Source organism: Prionailurus viverrinus, chromosome B1, assembly GCF_022837055.1.
Source record: "Prionailurus viverrinus isolate Anna chromosome B1, UM_Priviv_1.0, whole genome shotgun sequence".
In the NCBI taxonomy this organism is placed as follows: domain Eukaryota; kingdom Metazoa; phylum Chordata; class Mammalia; order Carnivora; family Felidae; genus Prionailurus; species Prionailurus viverrinus.
In genome coordinates, this window is record NC_062564.1 from 109,136,533 (window position 1) to 109,150,852 (window position 14,320).

At 35.6% G+C, this 14,320-nt stretch overlaps 1 protein-coding gene across 1 annotated transcript in view; it reads left to right on the forward strand.

The window, feature by feature from the left end:
* LOC125163264 (bifunctional heparan sulfate N-deacetylase/N-sulfotransferase 4-like) overlaps positions 1-14,320 on the forward strand; it is a 427,047-nt gene that overhangs the window by 306,683 nt on the left and 106,044 nt on the right. Inside the window, exon 6 of the mRNA XM_047854786.1 lies at positions 13,948-14,133. Within this exon, the coding sequence (XP_047710742.1) occupies positions 13,948-14,133 (186 nt within the window). The remainder of the gene's footprint in view (positions 1-13,947; positions 14,134-14,320) is intronic.

Sequence of the window (14,320 nt, forward strand, 5' to 3'; positions counted from 1 at the left end):
TTATGGTTCCTAATCCAGGGCTCTGTCAGATGCACCATGTCCCACCCCACGCAAAAGCAGATGACTTCTGGGAGAACCAGACAGTATGGCCCAAGGTAAAATGAACCAACTTGTGCACCCTGTTTTCCTAGTGGCTTTTTAAAAACCACAGTCCAGGTAAAAGTAACTTCTGCAAAGTTGAAAAATTGTTGAAGAACACAGAACTTTCTTTCTGTATTGAGAGTAGACATTATTGTATAAAAACTTTAAGGATGAATATGGAAAATCGAAGTGTGTAATTAGGATATTGATCAGCATATTGCATAATAAGTGAAAATATTTTTCTTTTCTTTTACCTACCCATGGCCAGAAGATAGGATTTTTACCCTTTTTATAAGTAGAATGATATTGTTTAATAAAGTTCTTAGCTAGCTTATTCAAACCATCTCTAAGGTTTTCATCAATTCCTTTTTTTCACCAAACCTACAACATGAAGAATAGCATGAACTTTTTGCCTGAAAATTAGAATTGGTATTTCATTATCTATTAATATTCATACAGCTTAGCAATGGATTTAGAGAGAAAAAATGGCTTTCGTTGTCATGTGTTGTATCATGGTAAGTCTTTGACTTGCTGGTCTGGTATTGGCAGGTAGATGACAGAATTTCCCTTAGACAGAAAATCTCTACAATGCGTATTTATCTGTTTGATTTTCCTAGCAGAGGGCAACATCGGACCCACTCATCCCCCAAATCCCTATTTTAGTTGCAGCATATTTTTTTTTCTGTCAAGTAGCTATTTTATTTCTGAACGTGTTTAACCTCAAAGGAATAAATGCCACCTACAAAATTAACTTTAATATTGGGCAGCAATAATCGAAAGAAATGAACTATTTGTATCATTCAAAATGCTTTAAATGTAAATCTATCAAGGCTCACATCTATCTGTTCTGAATACCTTTTATCATTATTTTTGGTAAATGTAAAGCACTGAAAGTCATTCCTTTTGCTTTATAGTTTTTATGCATTTAAATAATCTTTGAAGATTAACTAGAGGAGTTCTAATTCTTTTCTGGTGCTGATACATGAAACAATTGAAACAGGATTCCCCCCTAGGAGATAAGCTGATAACTGCTTAAAGTAGATGTTAATATTTAACTTACTTGCTTTAAGGCAAATAAATACTCCCTCTAAATATTAAGTTTTGTTTTTATTATACAGAACAGTAAACTATGCACAAAATCCAAAAAAAAAGTTATATTCCTCTGAAGAAAACAAAACCTTAGCTATTTTTACACATAAAAATCAGGGGTGCCTGGGTGGCTCAGTTGGTTAAACACATAAAAATCTTTTGTGACGTGAGTTTGCCCTGTGTGGGCCTAATTGTTCAGTGGATTAGTTAAGCCCATGCATTGGGCTTCAGACCTATCTTGATTCAAATTCCGCCTTTTGCAATTACTAAATGGGTGACCTTAGGAAACAATTTAAAAATCTTGTGCTTTTATTTTCAAATGTGTAAAATGGGGATGATAATTGTTCCTACCTCAAGTTTTTTTATGAGAATTAAATGATGTATGTACATGTTTATATATGTATAATGCTTAGCAAAGTGTCTGGCACGTAAGTGTTACAAAAAATATTTGTTATCATCATCATCATGGCTACATCATTTTCACCATATTTCTTCAAGAAACGTACGATCATTCCTTTTGAAGTCAGAGGTTGGTGATAACAATAAAACCACCACAAGACTTTTTCAAGGATATGTAATATGCAAGCTGGGGACAGATACCAGATATTCTGCCTGACAGAAGGCAGGAGAGGAGCACCCAGCCAGAGGGAGCAGTATGCAAAAGACCACAAGATAATGCCCCAAATAACATGTTCCACTCTTCTAGGAAAATATATATTGCTTCAGCAACAACCTATCAGTGTGTCTGGTAACTACTGCCTGTGGGATTTGGTCTGCAGTGATTTTTGTATGGTTGGTGTGCTCAGGATTGGCTTTACATTTTTAAAGCATTGTAAAAATCAAACAAACAGACAAAGAAAAATGTCTGACAGAAGCATTATGTTGCTGGCAAGGTCTAAAATATTAACTACACAGCTCTTCAGAGTAAAAGTTTGTCAAACCGTGGCTCACATATATAATGATCCAGAGAAAAGTATATCAAAATGAAATCACTTGCCTTTAATTTTCAAATTGTTTATTTATTTTTAAGAGAAAGTTAGGGCATGAGTAGAAGAGGGGCAGGGAGAGACGCAGGCAGAGAATCCCAAGCAGGATCTGCTCTGAGAACCAGAGCAACAGAATGCCAGCCCACAAACCGAACCATGAGCTGAAATCAAGCTTATGACCTGAGACGAAATCAAGAGTCAGACTCTCAGCCAATTGAGCCACCGAAGTACCCCTCAAATTGGAATCATAATGATGAATAATATAGCATGAGTCCGTAATTGACACACACCTATCCATCAGTGATTATTGGCAACCTCCTGTGTCTTTAGAAATACATTTCTGATAATGCTTACCTTTATGAATCTCCAAAAGGAGCATAAAATGTTGAAGAAAGGAAGAAGAAATTGATTTGGTGTCAGAAGACACTTTGAGTTGGGAATTAGGAGATGAGACTGAGTAGCTCATGTGGGACGGGAATTTACGGGAAATTTATACCCTAGGCCTTAGGGCCCCAGGGTCCTAAATCCAAGTAACTGATAACCTTTGCATAGAACTCTATCTACCATTTGAAATACCAATTTTCCAGATTTTCCTATCATGTCTCAATGTTCTGAATTAGTATATTCTTATTCGTTTCTCTTCTAGAACCTTCTGGATCATTATTCTTGCATGTCTTTTGTAGACAAGATTAGCAAGTGAGCTACTTAGCAATGGTGCATGGAAATTCTCACTTCTACATTCTCACCTCAGGGTACAGATGTCTTTAGTCCTTGGTTGTCACTTCTAAATGCACACTTAGTGCACATTTTTTTTTACGTTCTTCCTTATTGAATAAACCCAAAGTTTGCTTGTGGAGCAAAATGTCTAGCTAAAGGATTGATTTTTCAGCTTTTATTTCAGGTAGGAGACATTTAACACATTCCTAGCATTTAGAAATAACCATAAGTAGTGGTATGAGGCTCCAGGAAACCAGGTTGGATCCAGCTGATGCTTGCCATTCTGCCCTTTGCCTCTGCTCCTTTATTTTGCCTATTTGGTCCTATTAACTGGAATTGAGGCATCATGATAAAACTATGAAGGAAAGGCCAAGAGAATCAGAGACCACACTTCTGGCATTCTTTTTTTTTTATATTTTTTTTTAAATTTTTTTTTCAACATTTATTTATTTTTGGGACAGAGAGAGACAAAGCATGAACGGGGGAGGGGCAGAGAGAGAGGGAGACACAGAATCGGAAACAGGCTCCAGACTCTGAGCCATCAGCCCAGAGCCCGATGCGGGGCTCGAACTCACGGACCGCGAGATCGTGACCTGGCTGAAGTCGGACGCTTAACCGACTGCGCCACCCAGGCGCCCCAACTTCTGGCATTCTTGAAACTCTGAACCAACTGCTTATCTCCAGATTTACCATTTCTCAAGAATAATAAGTTTCTTTTTTAAGCCACTGTTTTTTGTTTTCACTTTTGTCTTTCTGGTACAAAGTTTGAACCCATTCCCTACCCAGTGCTTTACATTACATTTTGCCTCTTTGGATGTCTTGACATTTGCTTACATTCAAATTGACCCATTGTTTAAAATTTGTAGACCCTCCAAAGGAATATTTATATAGAATACCCTGAACCTAGAAGCCCAAAACTTTTTAAGAAGTGTTGGTAGTAGGTTTTATGCTTATTTATGAATCAATTTTTAGATAGCAATTTTGTGAGTAGATTTAGAATGGTCAATAAGAACAATGAACTTTCACTGACAGATTTTGATTAAAATTGCTTCAATGACCATGCTTGTTTTTAATGATTAAATGACTCTTAAATCTTCAAGAGCCAAGATTTTCAAGAATTGTTTTTTACTTAACTCCCTATTGTATTGAGTCTACCTTATTCAAATTGGATAATTTTCAAGAGTGCTTGTTACCATATATTTTTCTTTTCTTTTTTTTCTTTTTTGCCTTCTTCAATTTGAAAAATTCTTTCAGCTTGATAGTTTCTTTCATGCTTTACCTATAGTGGCTGAACATTTTCATCATACCATGATTACCTCTTTATAGTTGACACCTCAGTTCCCTGCAGTCGTATCTGCAGTAACTTGAGCAATAGGAGAATATGAGAATTGTTTCCAAACATGTTGACAGTGGAGAGAGTTAAAACTGATTGATAATACAGATGAATTAGAATACTTGAAGTCAGATTGTTTTGAGATGAGAACTGTATCAATGCTTTGATTTCCAAATATAATGCCACTGTAACATGATGATAGCAAAATGGAAATAATAATATTTTGGTATGATTTTAACTTGAAACATCTACATACCTACAGAATAATATAATACCTTAATATTTTATAGACAATTATTTAAGCAATCATAATTTAGGTGTTTTTGACTATCTATGTACCATTTATTAACATAAATTTACTTTCTGTCTGATGAACTTTAACCTTTTTCACATGGTGGCAAACATTCCCCAACATTAGAAAAAATTGCAGATATGAATATTTTAACTCTTAGAGAAGGCACAGGATGTCACAGAAGGATTTTAAAAATGAAATAAGACCCTGTATTTGGAGGGCGGGGGAATTGACAACCTGAGAGATGGCACATGCCACACAAAATGTTTAAAGAATTTTTCTATAACTGCATTAAGTTGACATTAAGGGGAAAAATGACTCCTAAGAGAAATCTCAGCTTTACTCAAAAATAATATTAGAAATATATCCTATTGCTCAGGGAAAGTAATAGTTTATGCAAATCTATTTCTGCAAAGTAATGTGTTTAAATTACCGATTCTAGCCCATCAACTATACAGTTGTGGAAGCACCTAAAAGGTTTGGAAATGTGTTCAACATCAGAAAACCAAGGGCATTCTAGCCTCATTAAAAAGGGCAAGTTGCCCTCTTCAACATGTCCACTTCGTGTACACACACATGCAGACACATCCACACAGACACATCCCCTACCCATCCCACCTAAAACAGTGCTTTATTCCATGAACATAGGCAATCAGATTTAATAATAATAATAACAACAATAATAATAATAATAAATTAAAAAAATAACTAATGTGTAGTGTGTATAAATTCATGAGGTTCTTAGAATGGAGAGAAGATATGACAAGATAAATCAGGTATATTATTTACTGGAGATAAAATTACAGGTGAAACATACTGTGAAATGGTGTCGATTTTATTAACCAAAATTATTTTGAGCATCTTCTTTTTGCATGTTTCTGCTTATTGTAACTATAGAAAAGATGTAATAATGGAGAGATAATACTATTCTTGTTTCTATATGACTCTTAACACATCTAAGATTCTTTAATGTTATCATTTCTTCCAGGTGAAGGGCATTGTCAGAAGCTCTAAATACTTAATATCCAGTACTGTTTCTCTTGTTACTAAATTAAATCTAGCACTAAATTTTGCCATGTAGCAGAGGCAACAATGAAGGGAAAGCTACTGAAATGCAGTCTGGCATTTCATGAGATATCCTCATGCCACATTTCTGTCACCCTTCACTGTTCTCGGGTGTTTGTTTTCATCCTTATTCTCCTTATTCAGTTTATTTCAAGAGCCCATCATCATAAGCATTCCCTTGAATACCCTCTGAAATCCTTTGCACTTCTGGGTCCATAATACTGCGCTGAAAAGCCTCAACGTTGTTTGGATCCAAATCTCTACCTAGTCTATGCCTCTACCCCTGAAACTGAATGTGGTGGAACCAACACTTAACTGTTCTCATTTTAAAGCCATGACCGCAGACCTCAATAGACCCTCAATGCTGCCCAGAAGTTACACTGAAACTCCTCAGTTTACTCATCATCCTACTCCTCTAGGCCACTGTTTCATCCTCTCTTTCTGCAAACTACCCCACATCTTCCCCCATCCCCATTCTCAGCTGATGATCTTATTTCACTGGATAGAAAAATCAATAAATTAGAAGTGAACTTCCACATGCTCCCTACAACTGCTACTTCAACGTGATGATAATGAAATGAAAACATAATAGGTATAATTTTAATGTGCCTACAGAAAAATCTAATAATTATAATAATCTTTATAGACAGCTACTCATGTGGCCATAATTATTTAGTAAAAGCTTTTGGATATATCGGTGCCAGTTAATATAAACTGTGTTAATAATGACATAAATATAAATTGTGGGCTGATATTCTGTGACAGAAGCACACAATCTTGCCTTCTGTCTTGAAACAATGAATAAAGGAACTAGAAATGCAAAGACCAAATTCCTTCCTTTTGCACTCAATCTCACCCCTTTCCAATGGTTCAAGAGCATTATTCCAGAAATTCTCTCCTCTTTCCTAAATCATTTCCCTCTGTGTACAAACATACTCCTCTTACTCCCATCTTTAGATAAATCTGTCCTTATGTTTGCTGCATCCTGCAGCTACAGCACCATTTCTAAACTCTCCATTTTAGCTAAAATTCTTGAAATAGTTTTAATACTCACTTGTCCCTGTTGCAGCTCTACCCATTCTCTCTTAAATCCATTCTGATATGCTTTCCCTCCGCTTCTCCATAAGAACTCTTGTCCAGTTCACCAATGCACATCCAATATTTAATATTTTAAACCAACAGGCAATTCTTATTTTCTCATTTAACTTCATCTATTATCAGCTCTATACATGTTGTTCAGACTCTTTTATCAAACACTTTCTTCAATTGCCTCCTATTTTGTTGTAGATTCCTGGCATTCCTCCCATCTCACTTGAAATACTCTTTCTCAGTATATTTTCTGGATTTCTTCTCTTCTCTTTGTAATGTTAACCACCCCCTTCCCCCCTGTAAGATCTATCCTTAGACTTCGCTATTTATGCATTAATTCCGTTGATGATATTAATGAGTCTTATGGCTCTAAATGAAATTTATATATTGATAACTCTTCAAATTTAGATCTCTAGCTGAACTCTTCTCTGAATGTTAAACTGGTTTATTTGACTTCCTAACTGACATATCAAATTGGATGTCTAATGTCAAATATATGTCCTCTCTTTCCCCAAAACCTGTTTAATTTTTTTAACTTCCCAGTATCACTTGATGCAGATTCTATCCTTCTAACTGAGCATTTATCTCATGTTTTCTATTCAATCAGTCATTGAATCCTGTGGCTCCACAATATATACAGATCTAAAATCATTCCTCACTAACTACATTGTCCCCATCCTGATCCAAGCTGTTATTAGATTGTTTCAATAACCTATTAACAGGATACTAGTTTCTTCCTTACTTCCTTTAGGCAGCTACCAGCATTCAGAAGAATTTTTGTAATGGTAGGCTATATTATATCATCTATGTACGCAAAAACTTTCCAGTAGCTCCTTATCTCACTTGGGGTAATACCAACATCCTGATAGTAGCATATAGGCACCCAAATGATCCACACCCATTCCTTCTTTTCAGCAATGCTGCCTTATATAGCTTCCATGAAAACATAATCAATGTGAATAGTGTCCCCTGGAGTTGTTCAGTCAACTTGTAAGACTATTTGCACCAACCTTGCCTCTTGATAGCGTCTCTTACGACGACTCTCCCCCTTTGCTAATTTTGCTCTAAACAAAAAAACAAACAAAAAAAGAATTCTTATTCTTCCTAAAAAAACACCTAAAGTGCTTTTAACTCAGAGCAATGTATGTACTGTCACCTCTGCCTGGAATGATCTTCCTCAAGTTATCTGTATGGCTTAATCCCTCACAACTTCAGATCTTGATTCAAAATACTACCTTCTCTGGGAAGCCCTCCTAAATAATCTGTTTAATATTGCAACCCATATTCATTCAACGCCCCCCCCCTTTCTCTGCTTTATTTTTCTCCATAGCCCTTAGCATCTTCTGATATATTATACCATTTGCCTGCTTATTTTGTGTAATCTTGATCTCATCTTATTAAAATGTACACTTCTTGATGGCAAGGATTTTTGTCTGTTTTGTTGACTGATATATTTTCAGCACCTCAAATGATTTCTAATACATCATGTACATAATAAATATGTATTGAATAAAAGAAAATTAACGAACCAAAATGTATTGAACATGTTGATTGTCAATAAATTAAGAGTTCTAACCACCAAAAATTAACAATGCAAATGCCTAATCAACTACATTTTGTACAGTGTTAATGAAGACTTACTTAGTTTTTCTGTTAGTTTCCTTTAGGCAGCAAAGTAGACCTTCAGCAGGATCAAGAATATTAAAGGGGGATAAGTCTCAATTGCCCAAAATAACTCTACTTAGGATCGGAAAGTTCACACTGTAGAAGCAACACCATTGCTATGCTATTTCTTTTTCAAAAGAAAAATCCATTTGTAACACAGAGCTCCCCAGACATTTGTCACCATTTACTAGGCTTCAGTCCAAAAAGTGTCAGGACTGACCCAGCCAATTTCTAGGGTCACACAGTCATTGCTTTTATCACTTATGAAAACAGAAGACAATTTCAGTTCCCAAAACACAGTGGAAAATCAATAATCCTAGGGTCATTCTCAAATATGATTCCAAGTCCTTATTAAAAGGAAAAATAGATAATGAGATCTATTTTCTTTAGCACTAGTGTCGCTCCCTAGAAGTGGTGTATATCCAAGTACAAATCAGTACTTTATGTTCAACAGGATACTGTTTAATGCATTATATCATTACTCAAGTAAGTGAATTTATTCATTTATGCAATCATTATTTTATTTATTTTCCTTTTATATTCATTTATTAAATATAAAATGATTAAATTTATTTAATAACATTTTAAATTTATCATTTCCTTTAAAAAATATTTGTTAAACACCATCAATGTACCAGGCATGCTGCTAAGCGCTGGAAATATAAAACTATCCTAAATAGGGGCGCCTGGATGGCTCAGTCAGTGAAACTTCCGACTTAACGCTCAGGTCATGATCTGAAGGTCCTTGAGTTCGAGCCCTGCATCTGGCACTGTGCTGACAGCTCAGAGCCTGGAGACTGCTTCAGATTCCGTATCTCTCTCTCTCTCTGCCTCTCCCCCACTTGCACTCTGTCTCTCTCTCTCAAAAATAAACACTTAAAAAAAGTGCTTAAAACCATCCTAAATGTATTGTGGGCTGGTTTCACAGGCAATATCTCCTAAAATGCAAATATAAGGAGATAATAATAGGAAAAATACCATTTTTCTGGCTTTTCATCATCCTTGTATCAAGACCTTCATCCATTCTTCAGGTTTCTGAACAAATATCTGTGAAGGATCCAGGGATCTCTCCTGACCTCCAAGAGCCCTTTTTTTCTCCTTTTTTTCCTCTGGCTCCCTATGGTATATCAGGTCTTCTAAAAAAGTATCTGCACTGACTGACCATAAATGGTAGCACCAGGGTAATGCTCAAGCTTATCCATGGTTCTTTCTATCTTTGCATGTAATTCCTACAGATCTCTTTGCCCATTCATTAGTATGTAGTTATCCTACAAAGGGACGTTGCAATGCATGCTGACACAGAGGTGTTTGTGTTCATCAAGATTAATCCATTGGAGCAATGGTCTTTCAAGAGAATTTGTTCTCCTTCTTTATGTTCCCTACTTTACATGGTTTCACCACATGTTGTTCTGTGTTAAATACTTGGGGTATTTATTATTTAAGTAAATTAGTCTCATATTTATTTTCTCTATCATTACCACTGGCTGATGAGTACATAAAATTAAGTAGTCATATATATTACATGATAGTATCCAACTAGACAAATAGGTGTTTGCCATATATCAATGAGTTTTCTTGAAGAAATATTGGGCACTGCATTAGCAATCTCTTCCTCCTCTGTTTTCCTAGAATTCAAACCACTGACATCTCATCTGAACTCCTTAAACTTTTCATACTTATTATAAAGGAGCGAGAACTACCCATATCAGTAAGATTTCCATGCTAGAAGCAGAAGCCACTTGAAGTTATTTTAAACAGGGGGAGTTTTTACTTAGCAATTTAAGTGCTTCCAAAAACTTTAGAAAGGCTGATGAAGCAGAGTCTAGGCTGTTCCTCTCAAAGGACTCACAAAGCCAGACAGAACTGTTTCCCTAGAGAAATGACCACTTCCAAAGCTGCCACTGGAGCTCTGGCAGAAGCATAAGTTTCTACTGCTGCCCTGCAAATGGGCACCAAATACTGCCTCAGAAAAGTCTCCTATTTTCAAGACCGTAGTGTCAATAACAGGAGCCAGGAGCTACCACACTTCAGCATTTGCCCATCTACTGCCTTCTAAAATATGTCCTGAGTACTTCTAATTGGCTGAGTGCAATAATTGGCTGAGTGCATAACAAATGAGAGCTGCGGAGAAGTTTGGGAAAGGTAGAATTTTGCTTTATAACCTCTCCAAATGAAAATAGAGTAGATAGGAGTTACAGTTCAGAAATATGTATTAGAATCAATTCTCTGTCTATAAAGTACTTCCAATCATTAACTGGGGTTGGAGTGGGAGCTCACAGTAGTAACAACTTAGTAGAAAAGCAAATGTAAAATCTGTGAATTTAGAAGACTTGATTATAATTTTAGCTCTGACATTTAGGAACACGAACAAGTCATTTGCCTTCCCTGAGCCTCAGTTTCCACATTTGATAATAACATCTAAGCCACCTCACAGGGTGCTTATGAGGATCTCATTAGAAAAATGTGAAAACACTTCATAAATATTATGTACTTAGCAACTGTAAGCAGATATGATCAGTAGGAACAAAGAAAAATTAAATGAGATAATTTCATCTAGTATTGAAAGTTTAATGCTAAATACATTTTATTTTATTCCAGTTATTGAAAACTGGTGACCCTATTTTTATATAGTCTGTAAATTACCACATTATCTCATTTCCCAATCAACTAGGAATTTAATGTAACTGGGAAAATTTAATCAAGTTTAATTATAAATATCTGTGATATCATTTTGCAATGTCATAGAAATCTTAGATCCTATAAAGACATTGTTTTAATAAATAATAAAAACCATATTTGAATTAGTTTATTCTGCCATTTTATTTCTCTTCCTATAGTTTCAAATGCTTCCTTTATTCATATGAGCAAATCTTTTAAATTTTGTTAATTTTTGTGATCGTTTATAAGTATGTTTAGTTCACTTTTTAGTTGACCAAATCTCTGTGAAGTGGGTTTTAAGCTCTAGGCAGTAAAGTATGAAGGTTTCCAGTTCAGCAAGCTTCTTGATAACAGAAAAAGAGTTTCTAGGGAATTACTTTTCATTTTGTGTTATCATTTAGATTGAAAAAGTATAAACTCATAATTATCTAGTGTGATTTACTATTTTGATTGAGCTCTGGTTGTCAGTGTGATAAGATGACCTTATGAGCAGTATAACATTGAGCCCCTAGAAATCAATAAATATAATAAAATCCTTTTACTGCCCCTTCCTTCCTACTCACTAAATCAATTGCTTTTTACCTTCTGGTTTTTCATGAAAGTTCTACAATTCATTTTACTACCTGTCAAAATTGAAATGTTTTTTTTTTCCTGAGGAGATATAGTTGTTTGATATTTCAATTTTCTTCATGATTTCACTTTTCATCTCTTTCTTTCTAGGACATTTACATACTTATCTAGTGTTGTAGGCTCCAAGTTTGGAATAAAATATTATATGGGGATAGTAAATAAGGACTAGCACCATGATTAGTACAGATATGAGGATTCATATATTGTTGATTTTGTTATTTGCAAATCATGGGATTAGACTATTACAAAACCTCCATATGAATCATGGAAGGGTAATGAGAGTATAACAGATTGGTTTTCCTTTCTTATAAATCAGGAGTGCTTCTCTAAATATCAGTCATACGAGTTCTACTTACCAGATAGAAAGGTTTGAACACACTTGACCCTATATTTCTCTGATGAGGAAGTTCATCTGTATCTTATACCCAATGTATCCACACTTGGCTACCTGATGATACCTGGACACTTTGCAAGGATTCACTGGGCAACATGGAACTAAGCCAAGAGAACTAAGGCTTTTCCCAGTACATGACCCCCAGTGATCTATCAAAATAACAGTAGCTACCTGCTCGTAGGCAGCTTCCAAGTAGTTTTGTTACTGGACATTTCCAACTTTGCCTTATATTGAAAGTATAAGCTCCTGGGAAAGTATTTTTCTTCTGCACACAGCAAGAAATTAGTTTTCCCCAGTGCCTAGCAAAAGACTCTAGTTCATTTTATAGCATTGATTTCATAATTCAGTCTTTCTACAGAGTCATTTATTGTAATAGATGTTAGAAAACACATAGTCTTGATGAAAGAGAGGTAGATTTGGCTATACAATGAGAGTCAGTCTATGAAAGGAAAATGATGGAAAATGAAGCAAAATATTTAGGGTCCATCTTCTGAGCTGAGTGTGACATGTGACTTAGGCACTATAGATATTTGATCCATTCACTGCTTGCTTATTATGCCAAACTGAATTCTTTTCTTATGCTGTGTGCCATATAATGGCAAATATTAATGGCAATTGTCAACACTTTTGTGTTCTGCTTATTGATTCAATCAAATTTCATATAATACTATACACTCTCATTTATAACCTCATTGATGAGATTCAATCCTATAAGGTGTCTTATAAAGCAGAAAATCATAAAGGGAGAAATATAAAGAAGGAGAAATTAGAAAGCTGCAGATCTATATCATATACCTTGCAATCTAATGTCATTCTTCAACAACTTTTTCATTTTCTTATTTTAAATATATACCTGTTTTCCTTTAGACTCAATTGTTTACCCAGGGCAAGCATTTCATAGTAAAGTGTATGTTTCATAAAAAGTGAATTGAGCTGCTGTGAACCAAAACCAAGGAAAAAACCTTAATTTGGCTTTTCCTTTACCCTTCAAATCATCACTGGGTCTTATATGACATTTTCCCCCTGGCTTTTAAAATTGGACACCATGGGGCACCTGGGTGGCTCAGTCGGTTAAGCGTCCGACTTTGGTTCAGGTCATGATCTCATGGGTTATGAGTTAGAGCCCTGCATCGGGCTCTGTGCTGACAGCTCAGAGCCTGGAGCCTCCTTTGGATTCTGTGTCTCCTCCTCTCTCTACCCCTCCCATGCTCATGCTCTGTCTTTCTCTGTCTCTCAATAATAAATAAACACTAATGAAATGAAATGAAATGAAATGAAATGAAATGAAATGAAATGACATTGGACCACCAAAATTCAACCTAGCTTGGACACCCATGTTCCCTTTAAAATGCACCATTACAATCCATTTCCTCCCCACTTTTACTTCATCTGAATGTGTTCTCACTAGATCCTTCTTCCAGAAACATAGAACAGATCGTGCCCCTCCATTCTCAAAGAGCTTCCTTATCTACACTATTTAAATTGAATTTTTTCCAAATCTCTTAGTTCATAATAAAGGCTCATTACTTTATAGTTCAGACTTACCTTTCTGGTTGTCTTTAACATTACACACACACACACACACACACACACACACACAGATAAACACACACACTCTTTCACCTTTGGGCACTTGCTCAAGTGACACTGTTTTTCTATAACTATCTAAGGAAAGACCATGTTCTCTTCCTATCTTCTCCCCAGACTTTCAGTATTCAAAATTCAGAATGAATATCACCCACACACCACATGCCAAAGTATTTACTATGTCTATGATAGAATCAGAGTTCTATAAGATTATGAGTTCCTGAAAGGCAAAACTCCATGTTAGTTTTTATATTTATTGTATTTAGCATAGAATTCAATGTATGTTACATAATGTTTATGGAAACAATTTTAATGGAATTCAATTGACCACACTCCATGTAATGTTCTTGCCTTCTTTTAGGAACATGGAATCCCTATCAACATGGGCTACGCGGTGGCACCACATCACTCAGGGGTCTACCCGGTTCATATTCAGTTATATGAAGCTTGGAAGAAGGTCTGGGGTATTCAGGTCACCAGTACTGAAGAATATCCACATTTGAAACCTGCACGGTACCGAAAGGGCTTCATTCACAATAACATCATGGTGAGCACATACTGCTATGTGTATTGAAGGCTCTTAATATCTGTATGTGGAATAAATACAACATATAACTGCAGACCTCTGTGACATGATAGCATAAGTTCCTAACATACCATGGTGGTGACAGGTCACCCATTAACACGTTGTTTGCATGTTATTGGCTTGCTGTGGGTGGTTTTAGCAAAGTCTA